At 59.1% G+C, this 20769-nt stretch overlaps 7 protein-coding genes across 7 annotated transcripts; all 7 read left to right on the forward strand.

Annotated features, from left to right (window-relative positions):
* Nucleotides 1–751: 751 nt before the first annotated feature.
* Nucleotides 752–3043, forward strand: LMXM_31_0850 (conserved hypothetical protein; the record flags this gene model as incomplete). Its single annotated transcript, XM_003877879.1, has 1 exon — nucleotides 752–3043. One exon carries the CDS (start codon nucleotides 752–754, stop codon nucleotides 3041–3043), a length of 2292 nt encoding a protein of 763 aa, XP_003877928.1.
* An 864-nt stretch (nucleotides 3044–3907) lies between these two features.
* On the forward strand, nucleotides 3908–5617 carry LMXM_31_0860 (conserved hypothetical protein; the record flags this gene model as incomplete). The annotated part of the gene is made up of 1 exon (XM_003877880.1): nucleotides 3908–5617. The coding sequence occupies one exon, from the start codon at nucleotides 3908–3910 to the stop codon at nucleotides 5615–5617; it is 1710 nt and encodes a 569-aa protein (XP_003877929.1).
* A 3876-nt stretch (nucleotides 5618–9493) lies between these two features.
* Nucleotides 9494–10993, forward strand: LMXM_31_0870 (phenylalanyl-tRNA synthetase alpha chain,putative; the record flags this gene model as incomplete). The annotated part of the gene is made up of 1 exon (XM_003877881.1): nucleotides 9494–10993. One exon carries the CDS (start codon nucleotides 9494–9496, stop codon nucleotides 10991–10993), a length of 1500 nt encoding a protein of 499 aa, XP_003877930.1.
* A 1826-nt stretch (nucleotides 10994–12819) lies between these two features.
* Nucleotides 12820–13359, forward strand: LMXM_31_0880 (putative 60S ribosomal protein L18a; the record flags this gene model as incomplete). The annotated part of the gene is made up of 1 exon (XM_003877882.1): nucleotides 12820–13359. The coding sequence occupies one exon, from the start codon at nucleotides 12820–12822 to the stop codon at nucleotides 13357–13359; it is 540 nt and encodes a 179-aa protein (XP_003877931.1).
* A 1377-nt stretch (nucleotides 13360–14736) lies between these two features.
* On the forward strand, nucleotides 14737–15945 carry LMXM_31_0890 (ethanolamine-phosphate cytidylyltransferase,putative; the record flags this gene model as incomplete). Its single annotated transcript, XM_003877883.1, has 1 exon — nucleotides 14737–15945. The coding sequence occupies one exon, from the start codon at nucleotides 14737–14739 to the stop codon at nucleotides 15943–15945; it is 1209 nt and encodes a 402-aa protein (XP_003877932.1).
* Nucleotides 15946–17960: 2015 nt separating this feature from the next.
* LMXM_31_0900 (conserved hypothetical protein) lies at nucleotides 17961–18362 on the forward strand (the record flags this gene model as incomplete). The annotated part of the gene is made up of 1 exon (XM_003877884.1): nucleotides 17961–18362. The coding sequence occupies one exon, from the start codon at nucleotides 17961–17963 to the stop codon at nucleotides 18360–18362; it is 402 nt and encodes a 133-aa protein (XP_003877933.1).
* An 872-nt stretch (nucleotides 18363–19234) lies between these two features.
* Nucleotides 19235–20077, forward strand: LMXM_31_0910 (conserved hypothetical protein; the record flags this gene model as incomplete). The annotated part of the gene is made up of 1 exon (XM_003877885.1): nucleotides 19235–20077. One exon carries the CDS (start codon nucleotides 19235–19237, stop codon nucleotides 20075–20077), a length of 843 nt encoding a protein of 280 aa, XP_003877934.1.
* Between the last annotated feature and the right edge of the window lie 692 nt (nucleotides 20078–20769).

Raw genomic sequence — 20769 nt, forward strand, 5'->3', positions numbered from 1 at the left:
AGCGGGTGGCTGCATAGCGCGACCGGTGCTGCAGCTCATCTCATTTTTTCAGAAAAAAAACAAAAGAGTGCGTTTGGGAGTTTGTTTCTCTGTTGTCGTCCTCTCTTCCCTCCCTTTTTTTGTTCTCGGGGAAAAGAGGAAGAAAAAAATCGGCGCGAAAGAAGGTGGATCCACCTTGCTTGAATACCAGCGGAACCTGATAACGCGGACCCCGGCTACCGTGAGGAGGAAGAAGATCGTGCGCATTGAAGTGACCGTTGGACAGGCCAGTGCGTTTGCAGGGCAAGGTGGCGTCACGTATCGGGCTCGACGTTGTTTTTTTTTCCCTAACGTCTTTCTTTCTTTTTGTGGTTTCGTGCTGTCATTCACACGTGTCTTTTCATCCTCGTCGTGTGGATGCGTTTTGTCTGTCACACATTCGCGTGAGTTGTTCGCGTTCCATCACTCGCCGTCTCCCTTAACTCGCCACACGGCATCCCCTTCGCGTACTTTGTCAAGGTCTGCCACTGTCTCTCTCTCCCTTTGACTCTTGTTCTCTGGTCATCTGTGTATCTCTATACATGGATAGATAGGTATATATATATATATAGTGTAGCGGGTTGTTGTTTATATGTAGCTGCCCTTGTCTAACTGCTGCGCCGGTTCTTATTTCACCCCTGTCACTGTCGAGCTGTCCTTTTCTTGACTCCTCATCCTTCTCCTCCTTTGTTGCTTGGTTCACCTCCACTCCAGCCGGCGTCGTCGTCTCAAAATGTCCACTGTGGTCCTCAGCAACCTCCCGATGGGGTGCATCGAGTCTGACATCCACCGGGCTTTACTCATGTACGGCACCGCTGTGAACATTGAGATGAATTCGCACGCATCACAGGCTACTGTGACGATGCGCACGAAGCAGGAGGCTCAGGCGCTGCTGAGTCGCCGCTCTGTGAACGTCATTGGCACCTCGGTCCGCGTAGACGCTCAGATGCAGGCCCCACCACCACCGCAGCAGCTCCAGCAACAGCATCCGCATCAGCCGCCTCAACAGCAGCAGATGATGCCTCAGCCATCGCAGCATCTGCAACAGCAACAGGTGGGGAGTTACGGGTATGTGTCGGGCAATGGCGGGCAGCAGCAACAGTCCATCTATGGCAGCATGGCGCCGCAGCAGTATCCCCAGCACGAGCTCAGCCATCAGCCGCAGCATTCCCAGCAGCAGTATGTGCAGCCGCAGCAGTCATACCCGCAACAGCCGCAACAGATGCCCTTGCAGTCGCCACCGCACAGCACGGGCAGCTACATGCCAAACACCAGCCACCAAGGCGGCGGCAGTGGGCAGGCAATCATGCCGGTGCCTCCGCAGCCCTCTCGGCGTCTGCGTGTTCTGGTTGAAGACTGTCGCTACCCGATCACCCGAGACGTGCTCATGCAAATGTTCAGCATGATCGCCCCGCCCGTTAGCGTGTCTTGTGGCCCGTATGGCCCGACGACCACCGGCGCGGTCGAATTCGCGGACGCGGCATCGGCGCAACAAGCCATGGACCAATTCCACAACAATGCTATCTACCCTAACTGCTGCTACGTCAAGCTGTTCTTTGAGCTGATGTGGGACCGAGTCGACCCGGTGCAGCCGCCTCTGCAGTCGCACCAGGTGCACTCGCACGGCGGCAGCAACAGCGGCTATGGCTACCCCGCACAGGGTCCCACTAACGCGCCGCCATCGGTGAACGTGAATCCGTACGGCGTGGCACCCCACGCCTCTGCGCAACCGGACGCGTGCGGAGCGGGCTGGGGCGGCAGGGATGGTGCCCAACATTACGGCGGTTCCACCCCGTCGAGTGCCGCACCGCAGTCGCAGCCGGCGCCGCATCCGCAGCCTGGACAACCCGCAACCGATTCTTTTGGCCGCGGCCGAGGCGACTGTGGGGCCGGTTCTGATTCTGCAAACGACAATGACCCCGCGGTGCAACATGGCAGCGAGAGCAGGGCTACTCGTGGCATGGCGCCTGGACCAATGGTGAGAGGCGGCCGGGGTGCCGTGCGAGGTGGCATCGGGGGTCGTGGCAGTGGTACGGAGGTCGGTGCTGCGACCGGCTTCAGCCCGCTCGAACCCTCAGGCGCACCGCCGACGCGGGGTGGCGGTGCTGGCGTCGGACGTTATCCTGGATCGGAGACGAGCGGCTGCACCATTATGGTTAGCTGTGTGAATGAGTCGGTTCCTTTGTACGACTTATGGGTGTTATTGGAGGTGTTTGGCAACGTGAACTCGTTGAAGCGACAGTTTCGCGATCGCACAAACGTGGTGGCGCAGTTTCAGCACCCCGGCGACACGCTGACGGTGATTCAGTACCTGCAGCACTGCCCGTTTCGCGGTAGTGTGCTGCGGCTGAAGCGCTTCAACGGCTACCAAGAGCGGGATACCGAGTGGGAAACAAAGTCAGCGACTGATCCGGCAACACAGGCTGCTCTCTTCACCACGGGCTACCACCACCGCACGGCGCCGCGAGCGCCGGTGAACGTGCGAGGCCGCGTGCACCCGGACAAGAACCTATACATCACCAACCTCACCGAGGCCATCTCGGACGACGAGCTGAAGGGGATCATGAAGGAGGCAGGCTTTGAGCCGGACGCGTTCTTTCGTCGCGGCCAGAAAGGAGCCATTGTCGCCTACAAGGATACGGAGACGGCCGTGGATGCGCTCATCGCGTTACACGCCAAGGAGGTGCGGGAGCGCTTCCTCCGGGTAACCTTTTCGCGCTTCCCACCCGGCCCGCGGCCCTCGCGCGGCGGCGTCGACAAGGGAGATGAGGACGACGACGGGGATGCGGAGCAGTGCAACGGACAGCAGGAGATGCAGTCAGAGCCACCGCAGCAGCAGCAGCAGCTGCCTCAGCCGTCGCAGTTGAACGAGCCAGCGCCTCAAGAATCTGCCGAGCCGCCGGCGCCGCCACCACAGGAGCCTGAGCGTGCTCCGGAGGAGGCTGGCGGCGGCGAGGTGGAGCCGGCCGTACCTGAGGCGGCTCCAAGGGTGGCGAAGGTAAAAGCGAAGTCTGCCAAGAGGTAGAAGCGCGGTGTATTTCTGCAAGGCAGCTGCACCTGTCTGTGCTAGGTCGTCCTCGGCGCTGCAAGAGGTGTGACGCGTGCGCAGAGATGGGATGAAGCGCCGGTGCGAGAGGTTGGCACATCACATCTGTTGAGGATTGGGGTCGGGTGTGCACTGCGTGGGAGGCGCCTGTATCCGAACCGAAGGGTGTAGTCACTGCCGCTGACGATGTCGTCAAGAAACGTTCGTGCTGTTTTGTTGTTGTACTCTTTGGCCTGGGACCGCTTTTTTTTCTTGCGGGGTAATAAAAGGGCTGCCGGTAGGTGAAACTATGAGGGGGGAAGCAAAGGCACGAGAGGAATCGCCGCGCACAACCACGGGCGTCTGACCACCCGCGAGTATTGTTCCCACTGTGCGCTGGGAATGCAAGAGAGGGTTTCTGAGAAGAGCGAGCGAGCCGCGACGTCCCTCCCTATCGCCTCAGCGCTCCTTCGGCTCTCCTCGCGCAACTAAAGTGCGCGAGACGCGGCATCAGCCTCTGTGTGTGTGTTTTGGGTGTGTATGCATGCCGTGCCTCACAGCTACAGCGTCACGAGCGCGCGTACTTAACCACATCGTGTCTCTCCGTGTGCATGGGTTTCGTGGTTCGCCTAGGTCGTGCTAAATGCGCAAGGTTCGCCGTGCGGGTAGCTGTGCTGATGTCACTATTTCCTTCACCGACCTCGCTGCACGTTGGATGTGGCTCTTGACAGCGGCGCATATACATTCGTCTTTGTGCACATGTACCCTCGTGTATTATGACCTACCTCCCTTTCTTTGTTGTTATTGTTTGCTTTACAACACGGGTCCCAACCCCTCCCCCTTCCATCCACACAGTCACTGAGGATGGAGGTGGCTGGCTCGTTGGAGCAGGCGTGGGATCCGTCCGCGCCAGGCGCCGGCGCGCTCCGCGCCACGGCTATCGCTCAGCTTTATTTCCGGATGACCAGCCATCACCCACTGACAATCTTAGTTGTGGACACGATGTGCCTCGTCTTCGGGGCGGACGGCGTTACAGTGCAGGAGCTGGTCGACTACTTGGGGATCACAGAGGACCGGGTGCGGTTTGGCCTCGAGGGCATTCCGGCCGGAATGCGGTGTGCCGCGCGGCAGCTGGAGTCCGAAGGGTCGCTTGTCGGCGCTGCGCCGGACGCGGTGGGGGATGCGGATGCGCCGCAACGCGACCGACGGGTCGGCACCGGAGAGACAGGCTCGAGGGAGGTACGATATTACCTGAACTACAAGCGGATGTTGCCGCTTGTGTACGCCCACGTGACGCGTCTGTTGCTGTCTGCGTGCGTGACCGACGTTCCACCATGCCGGTACGTGGAGTCGGTGCAGCAGGCGCAGTTGGCGGCGTACCAGAAAGCTGACGCGAGCGTCGCTCACGCCTTCTTTGCCTCTGGCCAAGCACCTCACTCAGAGGAGGCGCTGCCCGCCAGCAGCGGCGTCGGGCCGTCCGACAAGGGCGTCGGTGATCACATCGACGTCTCCGAGGCGATGCGGCGCAGAAACGCGATTCGCGGTATCCTCTGCCTCGGCTGCTCTTGCTACTTCCTTGTCGAGGAATTTTGTGAGACCCTCACTCGCTGCCCGCGGTGCGAGAGAGACATCCTGAGCCTCTGCCTGCAGGCCATCCAGGCGCAGTTGGAGGCGCTTGTGAGGGAGAAGCAGACGCTGGTGACACTGCTGCCTCCCGTGAGGCAGGTGTGGAAGCGGGTCATTGCACGCGAACCATCACAGGCGCCAAGCGTCGCAGCAAAGACTTCATCATCGACGGCAGAGGCACCCGAGACGGCAGGGCAAAACACCACAGCGGGCACAGGTGGTGCTACCGTCAGTGCAGCTGCGTTGCCGCTGAGGCTCCAGCTAGATTGCACGCTGTCCCGCGACCCCTTTCTATTTCAGCAAGCCGTCGCATTCTTGTCGCTCTACAGCATGCCCTTTGCTTCCGTGAGCGACGCGGCGAGTGTGGTGAATGTGCAGGAGATACTCACCGAGCGCGAGTATCAGGATCGGCTCCGCGGGCGCGCGTCGGTGACCGATCAGTTTCGGTCCCTCCACCGTCATGCTGCATCGGTGCACGTGCGTCTCATGTCCCAGCGAGAGATTGACGCTGCGCTGCAGCAGGAGAATCACCAGAAGGTGCTGAAGCGGGCGATGCTGCCGCCGTGGCTGCGAAACACAACCACTCTTAATGGGCTTGGCGGCAGTCACATTTACGCCAGCGCCGACAACGGTGCCGCCGCGACGCAAGAAGCGGAAATGGACGTGGCGAAGGAGCCATGGGAGATGGAGGGCTTGCTATTTAGAGGGACTACAAAAGGACACGTGCCGACGGGCGGAGCGGTCTGGACGGCAGACAGTAGCGTCGCCCGATCCTCGGTAACAGCGGCGCCGGTGCAGAAGCGTCGGCGAGTCACAACCGATGCTAACGAAAAAGCAGAGCTGACACGCACCGCCTCCTTTATCGCGACTCACTACTATGATGACGAGTTTGATGCGGTGGCGCTTCCGCAGACGCGGCGCGTGCGAGGGAGGAAGAGGGAGCCATGAGAGATACAACGATGCGTTCTCTATGAGCTACCCGCGTTTGTGGTGTTTGGCAGAGTCTGCTCTGCAGCTACGGATGCGTGTTGCTTCAGCTCAGGATTTATTCTTGTTTCCAGTAATGCCGCCACGCCTCCGTGGCGGGAGGGGGGATTGCAGCCTCTGTCAAACGTGTCTGTCACGAAGAGCCAGGCCGGAGTTTTCCTTTTTCCAGGTGATTCTGTGGGTATGAGCAAGTTGACCCCTCCCTCTCCTCCCCCTCTTCGCCCGCCCCGCGGAGTGTCCGGCGCGCTGTTCAGGTGGCAGATGTTGCGGCTAGTCCGCTGAGGCTTGCGATCACTGAGCGGGAGATTATATCCGCGTATCGCTCTTCAGCGAAACAGCGGCGAGACGATAGTATGAAGGGCTTTCCCATGTTGCCCGCGTATGTTCTCCCCTCCTGTAAAAGGAGAGGCAACGCAGTCCTTGTCGCACAGCATATGTTTGTGCGTGTCTCTCCTACGTGCCTCGGAAACACGTGTGCATAGTGCCTCGTCCGCTTTCTCGTACTTTGCTGTGGGCTTACCACCGTACCATCAACCTGTGCTGCCCCCCTTTTTCCTCTTACGGACACCCGTGGCGTGTACATGGACCCGCGTACTTTCACTATTCACACCGGCACTGCTCCAGAGATGCTTCTGGCCACCGCTGTGTACATACGCAATGCCGTCACTCCAGCGTATCGTGGACCCTGGCACCGTCTCCTCCTCCCTCCCTTTCCGCCTCATTCCCGTCCTTTTTTTTTCATATTTTTCCCTCAGGACTCCCTCGTGCATCTTGTGAATCCTCCTGTCCTTCGATGGCTTCTCAGTGAAGGGTGGCGCAACGGAAAAGGAGAACGGAAAGAAAAACGCCCTGAGGAAAACACATGCGCGTTTGGCTCTGGGAGTGCCACTTCGGGATCGTCCCCGTGAGCATTCTCCCATTCTCTGTCCAGCGCCCCCTTGCTGCTCTTTCCTCCCACCCACTCCTTGGCGTTCTCCCGTGCGTGCCGGCTTCTCTCTCGCTTTTCTTTTTCTGAGATGGCTGGGCTCTCGGCATTCACAGCACCGCTTTGGTCTTCGTCTCCGCTTCTCCTTCTCCTCTTCCTGTACGTGTGCATCGATGTGTGTGCGTGTGCAAAGCCAGCCCACGTCACCTTGCCAGGGTTCTCTACGACACACTTACAGCGAGCGAAGCAGGCGCTCTCCCTTGCCCGCTCATTACCGGTGTACGCGGCCTTCTTTTTTATGTTGTTGCACGCACGGAGAACCATCTCACCTCCCTGTCACCGCTCTGACGTGCACTTGCCGTCGAAAAGCGTGCGGGAGAAACCAGAGCGCACTGTCGGAGGCGCGGGCTCGCTGTGCAGATGCGCATGTAAGCGCTGGTGATTTGTGCGTGTGTGCGTGTTTCCATGTCACCCTGACTCCGTGAGATTCGGCGCTGATGTTCCCGATCTCATATCGTTTTGTCGAATCCTCGCCGCCTCTACCGCCGTGGAACCTGTGGCGCGTTCATTTTTCGGTGATTGTTGGGTGTTCTGGCTGCGCCCCATCTCGCTCGCTCTCTGTGCGTGTGTGCAACTTTCACTTTTTGGGTGCACTTCGCTCGCTTGTTATCCTTCCTTCGTGCATCAACCACATGCCCTCAATACGGGGTGCGCCCGTGCTTGATGAATCGCCAGTGTTCACGGCATATGCCCTCGTGTAAGGCTTGGCCACCAATGGCGTTCTTGTGCTCATCCTCATGGTGAACAGTGGGTGGAGGACGACGCCGCAGCAGAAGGCCGTACTTGTGCTTTACATCGCTTCCTTACTGTGCCGCGATGAGTTTTTTCTCGTGTTGTTGTTTCGCCCGTGGCGAGGTGCCTGATAAGCTGCTCTTGCCGGACCTCGACGAAGTCATCTGGAGGCAGCGCGCTGCTCGGTCAGCTCCCGCGGCGAGGCGCTCGCTGCACCAGAGGGAAAACTGCTGCCACACCTTGTAGCGACTACGCGGTCGCGCAGGCCCGGCAACGACGTCAGCGCCTCCAGCGTGCCGGTGCCTGTATGGCGGGAGGCGTGTGTCTCTTGGAGAATGGAGCGGCCATTCTGCAGACGCCAATTCGCTGGCGCACGCCGGTGCCGTGGATGGCGCAGTCCGAAACGACCGCTGCAGCACCCGCGAACGGGCCGCGCTACTGACGATGGAACAGCAGTTTATGAGCGTCTCGTGCCACACCTTAGAACCTCACCATTCATGTAGTAACATCAAGGGCAGACTTGCGATGAAGGTTGCACGCCCGCCGCTGCTGCACCAGCGACAGCTGGCATTGTCGCAACGGCATCCGCATCAGCAGCTCGACAGCGACTTCGCCGACGAATCTGGCTCTATTCACGCGAAGCGCAGCACAGGATGGCGTGGAAGTTTCCTCCTGACCCACGACACGGTTTTTGCACATGGTTCGGTGGCCGAACTCGAATCGTATGGCGACAACGCGGACGGCATCGCGACTGTCATCACGGGAAATGTACTGCCCTGTGTCTCGGCGCAGGAGGCGCCGCACAACGCCCTCAGCTCGCAGCTCCAGCTCGTGCTGATCCTGCGTGCCTCGTGTGTGCTGCGTCTGACCAACACAGATGAGCCGGCATACCTCTTCACCACAGCCGACATTTTAACGGGGCTGCGCGGCGCTCTTGAGGACCTTCCTCAAATTTATCCCCAACACTGCGAGACTGTGTGGGCCTCATCGTCCAGTTGAGTCATCGGCGGGGGTGGGGGTGGCGCACAATGGCACGACAGGAAAGTGGTCGCTCGTGTGCGGTGGCTTTCGCGACGCCGACGAGTAGCGGGCGGCGATGCCGGTGCTTCCGCAGGTCGCCTTGACACTGTCTCTTCTGCCAGACCATATCTGGCACACCACCGTCGCTGGTCCTGCGTTGGCGCCGCCCGCTTGCCACCTCGCAAAGTCTGCGTGCAAGCGGAATCTTACCACTGCACTCTGCTTGAGGCCTGTTCGCGGTGCTGCGCGCCATCGCAAGCCGTTGTTTGTAGATGGACAAATCTCTGCAGCCGGTCGCAGGCGTTTGGCACCTGTGCGATGTTCATGGAGCCGCTACGCGTCCTCTTGCAACTGTACAAGACATCGGAGGACGTCTCTGGCACGCTGCTCGTCGCCGTTGACTGCGACACGGCTGCCGTGGCAGCTGCAGGAGCTTCACTTGAGCGACAGACGAATAACGTTGCGTGCGCCTGTGCTCGCGAAGCGAAATATCACAACAGTGATCGTATACTGAGGGGAGGGGGTGGAGGGGGCAGAGACGGCTCTCTCCAGAGAGAGAGGCACCGCCGATTTCCTCGATCGTGTGCACTCGGCACCGCCCGCGTCGCCTCTGGTCATGTGCACAGCGATTGCTGCAGAAGTATGCGTATGCCGCGGCCGCAATAGGTGCGGTGCCGTGCATGGGCAGTCGATCCACTCTGGGAGACCAGCAGCCAAAGACGAGCACGCGCGCACACGTCCAAACCATAGAGGGTGATCTTTTCCAGAACCGCTCGTGTTTCCATTGCGAAACAGTTGCCCTTCTTTGTTCCGGCAGCGCCGCTGCTATTCTTGTCTCTATACCACCTCCTGTCGCTCTCTCTCGCTCTGTTTCCCGCTCCGCTCGCCTGCGTGTATGGGCCACACACGCATGTACAGAAGAAAACAAAAGGAAAAGCGTGCGACAAGGCGAAACCCTTTCGTGCACCTCCACCGACACGCACCCAAGTGCCTCCGCCCCAACTGCGTCATACCACTAACACACGCTGCCATTCAATCAGATCGCCTGCACCACTTTCTCGTTTGTTTCACAGCAGTTTTCTTTTCTGTCTGCCGCAGTCATGGAGCAGGCGTTAATTGAGGCGGCCATTCTCAAGGCGCTGTCGAGTGCCGAGCGAGTGCTCTCGACGGATGTGGCAGAGTCGATTAGGGTCGACCACCAGGACATCGTCGGAGCCGGCAAATCGCTGGAGGCGGACAGCTACATCCGATCGGAAATGGAGCAAAGGATGGTGCTGAAGTTCTCCAACGAGGCTCAGCAGATCATGGAGAGCGGTAGCCCTGAGTACCTGGTCTGGTGTCTGCTAAAAGACGGAAGGATAAGCCAGGAGGATGTAGCAAGCAAACTCGGCAAGGAGACGACGGGAGTGGCGCTGGCGAACGGCATCAAGTCGAAGATGTTCAAGACGACAAAGGAGGATGGGAAGGTATTCCTGGAGCGCGTGCCGGGCAGCGACAACGTCGTCGATGCCGTTCGTGAGTCGCTGAAGCAGGCTGCCGCCGCGGTGGACGAAATCGACACCAAGACTCTGGAAACGCTCAAGAAGCGCAAACTCGCTGCAGTGGAGGCGAAAAAGATGTTTGTGTACACGAAGGGTGCCGCGTACGCCCCGGAGCGCGCCGCTAAGGCAGTGGGTGACCTAACACGCGAGATGCTCGTCGACGGCTCGTGGAAGAACCGGCAGTTCAAGGAGTACAACTTTTCCGCACAGGGTGCCGAGGTGGGTGGCGGTGCACTGCACCCGCTGTTGAAGGTGCGACAGGAGTTCCGCGAGATCCTCATGGAGCTCGGATTCCAGGAGATGGACACGCAGCATTGGGCTGAGGTGTCGTTCTGGAACTTCGACTCACTCATCATTCCTCAGCAGCATCCGGCGCGGGATCTGCAGGACACCTTCTTCCTGTCGAAGCCGGAGACTTCGAAGGTCAATGACTTGGAGTACATGGCGCGCGTCAAGGCGCAGCATGAGGAGAGCTTCCGTACGCCGTGGAAGCATGAGGAGGCAAGTCGCAATGTGCTGCGCACCCACACCACCGGCTCCTCGGCCTTCGTGCTGAAAAATCTCGCCAAATTTGCGGAGCGTGGCCCGGATGGCAAGCTGAACTTCAACCCCGGGCGCTACTATAGCATTGACCGTGTCTTTCGGAACGAGGAGATGGACCGCACCCACCTATGCGAGTTCCACCAGGTCGAGGGCTTCGTCATTGATCGCGACATTTCGCTTGCCAAGATGATGCACACCTTCGACTCCTTCTTCCGTCGCATTGGGGTGTCACAGCTGCGCTTCAAGCCCGCCTTCAACCCGTACACGGAGCCCTCGATGGAGATCTTTGGCTTCCACACCGGCCTGAACAAGTGGATCGAGGTGGGCAACAGCGGTCTCTTCCGCCCAGAGCTGCTGCATCCGATGGGCTTCGAGGACGGTGTGACGGTGATGGCATGGGGCCTCTCACTGGAGCGGCCGACGATGATCAAGTACGGTATCAACAACATTCACGAGCTCTTTGGCCATCGCGTTGATATCCGTTTCATCAAGCGCGCCGCGATTGCCCGCTACTAGACGTGAGCGTGCATGTTGGGCGGTAAAAAAATGCGGCGTCCCCGGCGCCGGAGGCGCATGCACTCTTCGCTGGTGGTGTGTGTGCTGGCTGCCCCTTCGGTTGCCTTTTTGAGGAATCTCTGCTCTCCCCGTCTCTCCTGTGTACTGCATTTGCGTTTTGGCTCTGTGCGGTCTCTCATCTTCCCACTTTCGAATTGCCAGAATTGTCGAGCAGACGTGCAGTCGTGGGTTGCAGCAACGAAGCACCGATTTCCCCGTATGCGCGCACACACGTAAACGCGTCTCCTGAGCCCGCGGAGCACCACCCCACCCCCTCCTGCTGCCCTCCCTTCACCCTGGAGGGAGGCGCTCGTGTGCGTGCGCGTGCATGCCGTGGTGCGCGCGTAGTTTCTCCGTGTTCAATCGATGTTTTTGTTAGTTTGGTTTGGGGTTCTCATGTTTGCCGTCTCCCCTGTTTGTGTGTGTGTGTGAGCATACAGGCGGCTGCCTTCAATGTGGTGAAGGGACAAGAAGGGGAAAGTCATGCGAAACCCCAACCTTCTTCCCAAAAAGGAGAGACAGAGGGACAACAGACGAGGCCGCACCCATGAATGATGTGCGTGGCTATCGTCTGTGCCCCCCCCCAGCTTCCTTTGTTTGCTTTCTTTTGCAGGGTACGCGTCCTCCTGATGCCCTCTCGTCGTGCGTGAGCGTGAGATGGGGTGCATCCCGGACGCAGCACAGCGAGGACTGCGGACGGTGGGGTGGGGAACTGTGAGCTCTGTGGAGGGGGGCGCATGTGCAAAGGACTCGTAGCCATCGCTACTTTTTTGTCACCGCCTTCTTTCCATGCTTGTCGCTGCGGTGGTGGTGGTGGCAGTGCCCAGGGTGATGGTCACGTGCCCACCCTCCCTCTTGGCCAGATGACACTTCGACGTTTGTTAAGGTTGGTTCGTGTACGTAATGGATCAGAGCATGTCTCCGTATGCTCAGTGAACAGCGAAATCAAAGGAAAATCAAAAAGCCCCCCCCCCCCTCCACCACCACCACCACCACCGAAAGAAACGAAAAAAAAGGAAGAAGTGGAGCTACGATGACAGGACTGACGCAGGGCGCTCGGCTTACCTATTCCGTATAGCGTAGCAAAGCCATCACCGGGAATGTAGGGGGTGAAATGTGTGTGGGTGGGGTGGGGGGACGAGAGGGGGGGGGTATACGAGAGGGGGAATGGCGAGTGGAAGCGTGGGGAGAAAGCTATAAAGACCACGTGCACTGTGCATTCAGTTGAGCACAAGCACATACCAGGTGACATGAACGGCATGCGCGGTGCCACTCAGCTCTTCTTTGCCGCCAGTACGTCTTTTTCCCCTCCCCACACTGGTCGCTACCCCGCCTCAGCAGCGTAGCGATGCGTTCTCGCAGCATAACCGCTTCTGGTCTCACATGTGCCGCGCCAACTCGCGGAGCAGGGTGTCCACGTACGGCTGTGCCACCTTTTTCTTTCTTCCTCTCGCCCTGACGCTCTCTGCTCTTGTTGCACTGTCTCCCAACCACCCCCTCTCCCTGCCGTCTCTCACGCGTCTGCTCCTCCCCGGGCTTTACATGTTGTGTGTGCCTCATTCACTCGTGTGAACATCGGTGGCCAACCACCCCTCACGCTTCGTCAACCACGTCAAACTGATCATGCACACGCGCACTGTGCCTCCTCGTCCCCTGCTGGCACTATTCCACTCCCGCCCACATGCCTGTGTACGTGTGCGTCTCTTTCTTTATCCGTCTACCGCTGCTGCGGCTTCAATAATCTCCGTGCAAGAAGCGAGGAACAACCGTCGTGCGCCTAAGCAAAAATGGTCAAGCCGCACCTCCGCCACTACCAGGTGGTCGGCCGCGAGTCGCCCTCGGAGAAGAACCCTGAGCCGACCGTGTACAAGTTTGAGGTGTTCGCCCCAAACTTCGTCGTCGCCAAGAGCCGTTTCTGGCGCATGATGCGGGTCAAGAACAAGGTCAAGTCCACTCACGGTGATGTGCTCTCCTGCAAGGTCGTGAAGGATGCGAAGCTGGTGGCGCGCAACTACCTGGTCGACATCGCGTACTACAGCCAGCGCTGTGGCTACACGCGCATGGTCAAGGAGTTCCGCGACGTCTCCAAGACCGGCGCCGTGAGCCAGGCGTACCACGATCTGGCCTCCCGCCACCGTGCCCGCTACCACAACATCGAGGTGCTGAACGTGAAGAGCATCCCGGACCACGAGGTGAAGCACCTGAGCATTGCCCAGTACCACGCCCCGAACCTGTCCTTCCCGCTCCTGCAGCGCCGCATCAAGGCGGCCCGCAAGGACCGTGCCATCTTCGTCAAGAAGAACACGAAGCGCGCGGTGGTGGCGTAAGGGAAGGGTGGAGTCTCGTGTGCTTTGTTCACGTCGGCATGAGCGCATCTACAGAGCGTCTGCGCGGGCGGGGGGAGGAGGGTTGCGCACGCTGGCCTGGGCGCTTGTGCGTTAGTGCGTGTGCGTGCAGTCTTCTCTCGCGGTGCTGTGTTCTCTGTCGTGCGCGGGTGCCTCTGACGCCCATTTATCTCGTCCTTTGTCTTCGGTTCTCCTTTAGTTTTAGTTTCATGTCTCCTTTACGTAACAAAACAACAACAAGCACTTGCACAACACGAAGAGAGAAGGGCGAAGGAGCTTCTGCCCAGAAAGGGGGAAACTTGAGTAGCCAGCACCTACGTGTGTGATGGATGATACCCCCCCCCCCACTCTTTCCCTCTCCCCTCCACCCCTCAGTGGTCCATCTGGGTTGAGTCGCCTCCAATCCTACCCCGCTTCCTGCGTCGTGAATACAACCCGCATCCGCGTCGAGGATGGGTCGCTTCCACGCGGTGAGACAATGGAGAAGGAGGGTGAGGGGACGAAGGGTATGCCGTCCAGCGGGCTTTCGTTAGCCAACTGCCGGGCGCGTGCTGTACAGTCTGCGTAACATTCAACCGTCACTGCTGTGAAGTACGGCTTCTTGTTCTCCGTTTTAGGGGCTCTCTCAAGGGAGGGGGCGGGGGCAAAACGTGACTATCAAAGTGAGGGACAGGCAGACACCCAGACGCACGTACGCGCGCAAAAACACACACACACACACACACACACGTCGCCACTCGTGTGACGCTCCTTCCCCTCCTTCACTCTCTCTATCCCCTCACCCCCGCCTCTGCTGAGGCGCCTTCTCTGAACATCTCATGCTTTTTTTTCATTATATCGGATTCGTCAGAGGTATACAGACAGAGGGACAGACACATATATATATATATATATTCATACCTGCGACACGCATACCTCCGACCCCCCGCTTAGCAAACAAGAAAAGGGATTAGCTACTAAGCACACGCACACACCCACACGTGTGTACTCTTCACATATTTGTGTTTCACTCTCTCTGCGCCTACCGCCCAAAAAACCACCTGGCTCGCTACACACCTCCAGCGTCAGCTGTGAAGGTGGCTCCTGTCGTCTCTTTCGTCTATCCCCCTCCCTCCTCGCACAGTGTACTGTGAAACCGCGGAAGTGACGCCCTTTCGACGCCTCCTGCTGCGCCGCGTTAGCGGTTGCTCTCCTATTCGCCTAGCGCATTCGTGCAGCGCGAGAGGCAGCACCGCACGACCGCGGACACCTCCTGTGTCGTCACTGCTCGGAGCGCATACAAACTCCGGCGTGGTGCCTGCACTTTCATTGCGCATTTCCAGTGAGACGGCAATCATCCCTTCCACGTCTGCCGTTATGATGCCCACCGTTCCTTCGTCAGCTCCGTCGTCTGCCTCCGCGCCCACGGTGGAGGTGCCACCGGGCAAAGTGTGGCTGAACGCCGACGAGCCGAATGATGCGTACTCTCTGTTCTGCACCGAGGCAATCCCGCCGAAGGTGCCAGGCACAGTTCGCATTTGGGTGGACGGCTGCTTTGACATGCTCCACTTTGGGCACGCGAATGCACTGCGGCAGGCACGTCGACTCGGGTGCGAGCTCTTTGTCGGGTGCCACAGCGATGAGGAGGTGATGCGCTTCAAGGGGCCGCCGATCATGCATGCCGAGGAGCGCTATGAGGCGCTGCGGGCGTGCAAATGGGTCGACTACGTGGTCGAGAACTATCCCTACTGCACACGACTCAAGGATGTCGAGCGGTTCGAGATCGACTACGTCGTCCACGGTGACGACATCTCCGTCGACTTGAATGGCCGCAACTCGTACCAGGAGATCATCGATGCCGGCAAGTTCAAGGTGGTGAAGCGCACCGAGGGCATCTCCACGACAAACCTGGTGGGGCGCATGCTCCTGTGCACCAAGAACCACATGCTCAAGTCAGTGGACGAGGTGCAGCTGGAGAGCTCCCTGTTCGAGCACAGCCCCACTATGCACTGCCTGACTACGTCCCGCAAGATTGTGCAGTTCAGCAACAACTCGAGCCCCAAGTCAGGCGACCGTATTGTCTACGTGGACGGCAGTTTTGATCTCTTTCACATTGGCCACATCCGCGTTTTGCGGAAGGCGCGCGGCCTTGGCGACTATCTCATTGCCGGCGTGTATGAGGATCAGGTGGTGAATGAGCACAAAGGCAAGAACTACCCAATCATGAACCTCAACGAGCGTGTGCTCGGCGTCCTGTCGTGCCGTTACGTTGACGAAGTGGTGATGGGCGTACCGTTTGACGTCAGCAAGGATGTGATTGACAGCCTCCACATTGACGTGGTCGTAGGCGGCAAGTTCTCGGACCTGGTGGTAGAGGGTGGAGAGAGCACAGGGTACGAGGTGCCCAAGGCGATGGGCATCTACCACGAAGTGGACTCGGGCTGCACCCTCTCGACGGACTCCCTTATCGACCGCGTCGTCGATAACCGCCTCGCCTTTCTGAAACGTCAGGCGGACAAGCGGATGAAAGACAAGAAGAGTCAGGAGGTAAAGCCGGACGAGTACCGCGGTGTGCGGGAGGTGAACTAGCGTAATGTGCTGGAGAAAAGACACAGAGGAGCTGCGGGGGGGGAGAGGGAGAGGCCGCCAAAAGTGCGAATGGCGGGAGCGCGGCGGGGGGGGAGGCGGAGCGGGATGAAAGGGGGCGTGAGGGGAAGTGAACGTTGTTGTCGCACACCCTTGCCCCCTAGGGGAGCTACTCTCCTATTTTAAGTGGTTTGGTGCGTGCGTGTGTGGATCGCGACTGACCTTCCACCTCTGTGCTCTTCTCTCTCTTGGCGCTTCATTTTGCCGAATCGCATGCGCTGCTGCCTTCGCTTTGGTGCTGCGGCGAGCTCGCCACTGCTCTCACCGTTGGTGCTCAGTTGCCTCGACGGTATCTTGCTTTCCTAACTCTCTCTCTGTCTGGGCCTCCTTAGCGGTTCCTGGCCTGAACTTTGTGTTTTTTTTTTGCGAACCTGGCGTTGTTGGCCGCGACGGTGCAGATAACCTTCGGTGCTACACAGCACCGAAACAGCAGATGCCCTCCCACAGATACACTCTTATATTCTTTTGTTTTTGTTGACGTTGTTCGCGTTGTCGTACTATTCCTCGATGCAATGTGAGTTAGCCTGACCACCCCATCACCCCTCAAAGTCGCTCATTCCCGTTTAGGACAGATCGCCTAAGTAACGCACGTCCAAAAAATTTTTTTGTTAAGGAGCAGAGACGCATCTCACACGCGCACTAGAAGAGGACTGTAGGCTCCGTTGGTGCGATGTGCCACTTGAGACTGTCCCTTGCCTTCGAGGTGTTTCTTTTTCTGCACGGCGGCACGTGTGCGGCTCGGCAAAACGTCTTAGCGTTCTCTCCAGAGAGTTTCTTCACAGTCTGTGGAGTAAGGGGAGGGGCATACACGAGCCGCGTTTCCCTCTTGTGCAGCTGCACGGCTTCCAGCGTCGTGTGTACGCCGGCCAACACCTCCCCACGCCGGCTCCTGCCGCTGACTCTCTTTATTTGAAAGGCGCCCCTCTCCACACCCCACCCCTTCCTCCGCCAACCTCCTCCCCCTCCCCCTTTGTTTGTCTTCCTGTTTGTATGATCTCGGTGCCCCTCGCATGACCGATGCAATGCGTTGGACTGCCAGGCTGGCACGCGTTCCTTCTCGCTCTCTCTTTTCGTTACGTCTGAACATATTCACCCCGCCAGACGACGCCTTTGGGAGCAGAAACAAAAAGAACTCATCGACACACACACACACACACACACAGGGGCAGACCACCGCGTCTGTGTGTTGCACGTCATTCTCCTCCTCTCACTCTTGACACCCTCCCTGGAGCCACCTCAATGTCGGCCACACAAAACCGCTAGAACTCTGAAACACCCTCAGCCACACCGCGTCTCGAACTCCCTCTCCCCTCTTAAAAAAAAATAGCAACAAAGCTCTTTGTAGCGCAGTTTCCCCGCCCCTTCGCTGCTTTCACTCTCCGCCTCTCCTCCTCGTGCCATCGCACGCACTCTTCTGTTTTGTGCCCTCGCTTTTCGCGTACGTGAGCCGGTCGACGTACGCCTGCCACGTTAGTGTGTCGGTTCTTTCTTCGTCCATGTTCGCGATGTTTGATGGGGTGGCACTACCGTTTGGGGACGCCACACTGGATGGGACTGCCTCAGCGTCCGAGGGGGTTCGATGGATGGCCTTTGCTCGCTACTTGGTTCTGCAAGAGCTCCAGAGTACCCCGTCCACGGCGCAGGCGTGGGCTGATGCGACCGCACGCTCTCAAGAGGCGCAGCGTGGGCATTACCAGACCTACCGCGACTTTGTCAGCCTTATGCAGGAGCTGCTTCCGTGCGACATGGGTGTCGGAAGTCCGTCACCGATTTCAGGTGCTGTTCGACCCCTTGCCGGACGCTACCGTTGCGGTTTGCTCGATCGCGTGGAGGTTGCCGCACCTCCTGCAACACTGTGGCGTGCGACGGCGCTGGGTGCGCCGACGCTATCTGTGCCGCGCCTTCGCAGCCACGAAGGGCCGATGGGGGAGGATGGAGAGGAGGAGGAGCCGCTCTTGATGTCGTCGTCTACGAGTGTCACGGACGGTATGACGCAGATGGTGGTCTCCCAGGCCTCCCTCGACGGCGTCTTTTTTGAGGCTCTTCTGAGCCAAGAGCTCAACCTAGCACTGTGGCGGAGCTGCGGCGCACCACAGGAGGCGCTGCAGTGTGCCCTGGAAGAGATGCAGCGGCTGGACCGGGCCGCGTGTGAAGAAGACGCCGTTCTACGCTACCTCAACACCACACGCTTCGCCGAGCAGCGTACGTACAAGCGGCGCCGCGCTGAGCTGCAGTCGCAGCTGTACAAAACACGCGAGAAGGTCTCCGCTCTGGAGAAGTTGGTGGGCGTCGAAGCTGCCGGGTCTTCCCTGCGTGAATTTGGTACTGGCGAGCGCTTGCGTGCGTGCTTGCGCGAGTAGTGTTTCCTTCTTGGGTCGCGCTTCGTCAGTGTCGGAGGCGACAGTCTGTCTCCCTCGCGGTGCAACACCGCGGCGCTAAAATGAAAAGAAACCCTCTCTGTCTTCTCGCCGCCACCGATCATCGCGCCACCAATGACAGCGCGTACAGGGAATTCAAGGACGGGCAAGCCAAAAAGGAGAGTACTTGATGTACGAGCATGTGCATGTTATGCGACGCTTCCGAGTCGGTGTGGTTGTACTGCGGCTCCCCCCTCTCCCCCCCGTGTTGGGGGGCCGCGTCCGCAGCTCTTGGTGTGTCGTTTCTGCCACACCAAGAGTTGCTGCAGGGGGGAATGGCGCGTCAGGCGCGCTCTTCATCATCGCCCTCAGTGCTTCCCCTCCGCTTATGCCGTCCCTTTTCCATCTTCCCTCGTCTTGGCTCTGGCGTCCCTGTGCGTGCTCCCACCCCCATCCGCCCCTCCAACTTAGAGGAGGAAATACGCGCCCTTCTTCCACCAGTAGGTCTCACACGTACACCCCGTCTTAAGAAGCGCATGTTTCTTTTCGACGCATCCTGTACCAGCTCTACACAGGCACTGATGATGTCGGGTATTTCGACCAGTCCGCCGCTGCCGTCCCCTGAAGACCACGTCTTCATCAACGCACAAGGCGAACACTTTCACTGCACTACCTTCGCGCCGTCATTGTCATGCTTGCCACCCAACTCGGTCCAGGACACACGGACCCCGCTTCTCTTGTGCGTGCATGGCGCCGGTATGAGCGGTGACTGCTTTGTGCGGATGGCGCGAGAGATACAGCGACCCACCGACAAGCCCAGCGACGTGGTGGCGCACACCTCGTCACCATCAGCGCGTACGAGTAATGTGCCCCCGATGCCGCCTTCTGCATTTGAGGCGATGGCGGCAAATGCGGAGGCGCAGGGCGACGACGTGAACATGCACGTCATGACATACGACCAGCGCTGCCACGGCCGCTCCACCTTTGTCGGCGGCGAAGATCATCTATCGATCGAGGTGCTGATGCGCGACTTTTTGGACGTGCTCCAGTATGCCAAGACTGAACTGTACCCCACCAGCAACGTCTACGTTCTCGGTCATTCGCTCGGCGGCGCCGTCGTGGCGCGTGCAATGAGCGGAAACAAGTCAGCCCTTGAGCGCGTTTCGGGTGTGCTCCTTGTAGACGTGGTCGAGGGAACAGCGCAGCTTTCGTTGCAGCACATGAAATCGTTTCTCAAGAATCGCCCCAATACGTTTCCCGAGGTGAGGGACGCCGAGGTCTGGTTCCTGCGCATGGGTGGCATGCAGAACCCGCAAGGCGCCAAAGTTTCTGTACCGCCGCTTTTGCAGCAAAACGACGAAACGGGTCTGTGGCAGTGGCGGACGGACATCCGAAAGATGGAGAGCGTCTGGGACGGGTGGTTCGCCGGCCTCGATGAGGCGTTCATTTCGCTGCCGTGCGCCAAGATGCTGTGCACGGCGAACGCGGAACGGCTAGACAAGACACTCACAGTTGCGCAGATGCAGGGCAAGTTCCAGTTCGAGGTGATTGGCAACGGGTGCGGCCACTACGTCATGGACGACGCGACGCCGACAGTCGTCGCCAAGGTGCGGCGCTTCGTGAAGCGCAACGAGGTGCTGGCGCAGAAGCTGCGGCTCGTGAACCAGAACCTCTCTGGCCAGATGAACAATACGACGGTTCCGCCAAAACGCATGTAGGCAATAACTGCCGCTGTTGCACCACACCTACGTGCCTGCCCACAAGGGCACAAAACTCACCGCGCGAAAGCCAGAGATGGAAAGGGAAAGGGCATGGCAGCAGCAACAGCGCCGCATATATGGTGCAATGGCTTTTACGTACGTGCGGCGTTTGTGTTGGGGCTCTCCCGAGGTGCCGCATACGCGGTGCATTTGAGACGTGATGGACATGCTCTCGTTTTGCGGAAATAATGCTTGCTTTGTCTGGGTGCCCGTTTTGATTGGAGCCTGTGCCGGCGTTCCTTACCCTTCACTTGGACGCGCGCGACCAAACCCGAGGGCTGCAACCCGTGCATACATCCCGCGTCTTGCGTGATGCTCGTCATCCTCTTCTCTCCACATAACATGATGCCAAGGGCAGATGCGACACTCATCGGGTGCGCGTATACGTGCAAACCCGGCCTGGGCTCTGGCTACCCTTCTGCAGGGCGTGAGGACGACCGGGCAAAGGCGTCGGGTGTCGCGTTCGACATTCCCTCATTTTCCTCGGTCCTCGTCTTTTTCGCTCCCTCGCACGGCTGACGGAGCACGTCGTGTTCACATTCCGTATTCCCCACTGTGAACCAGCAACCCGTTCCCACTCCTCGTATCTCTCCTTCTGCCCACGTTTCTCTTTCGCGTGTGCGTATGTGTTCTCCATGGCCGACGCCCCC

Source organism: Leishmania mexicana, chromosome 31 (assembly GCF_000234665.1).
Source record: "Leishmania mexicana MHOM/GT/2001/U1103 complete genome, chromosome 31".
Lineage (NCBI taxonomy): Eukaryota > Euglenozoa > Kinetoplastea > Trypanosomatida > Trypanosomatidae > Leishmania > Leishmania mexicana.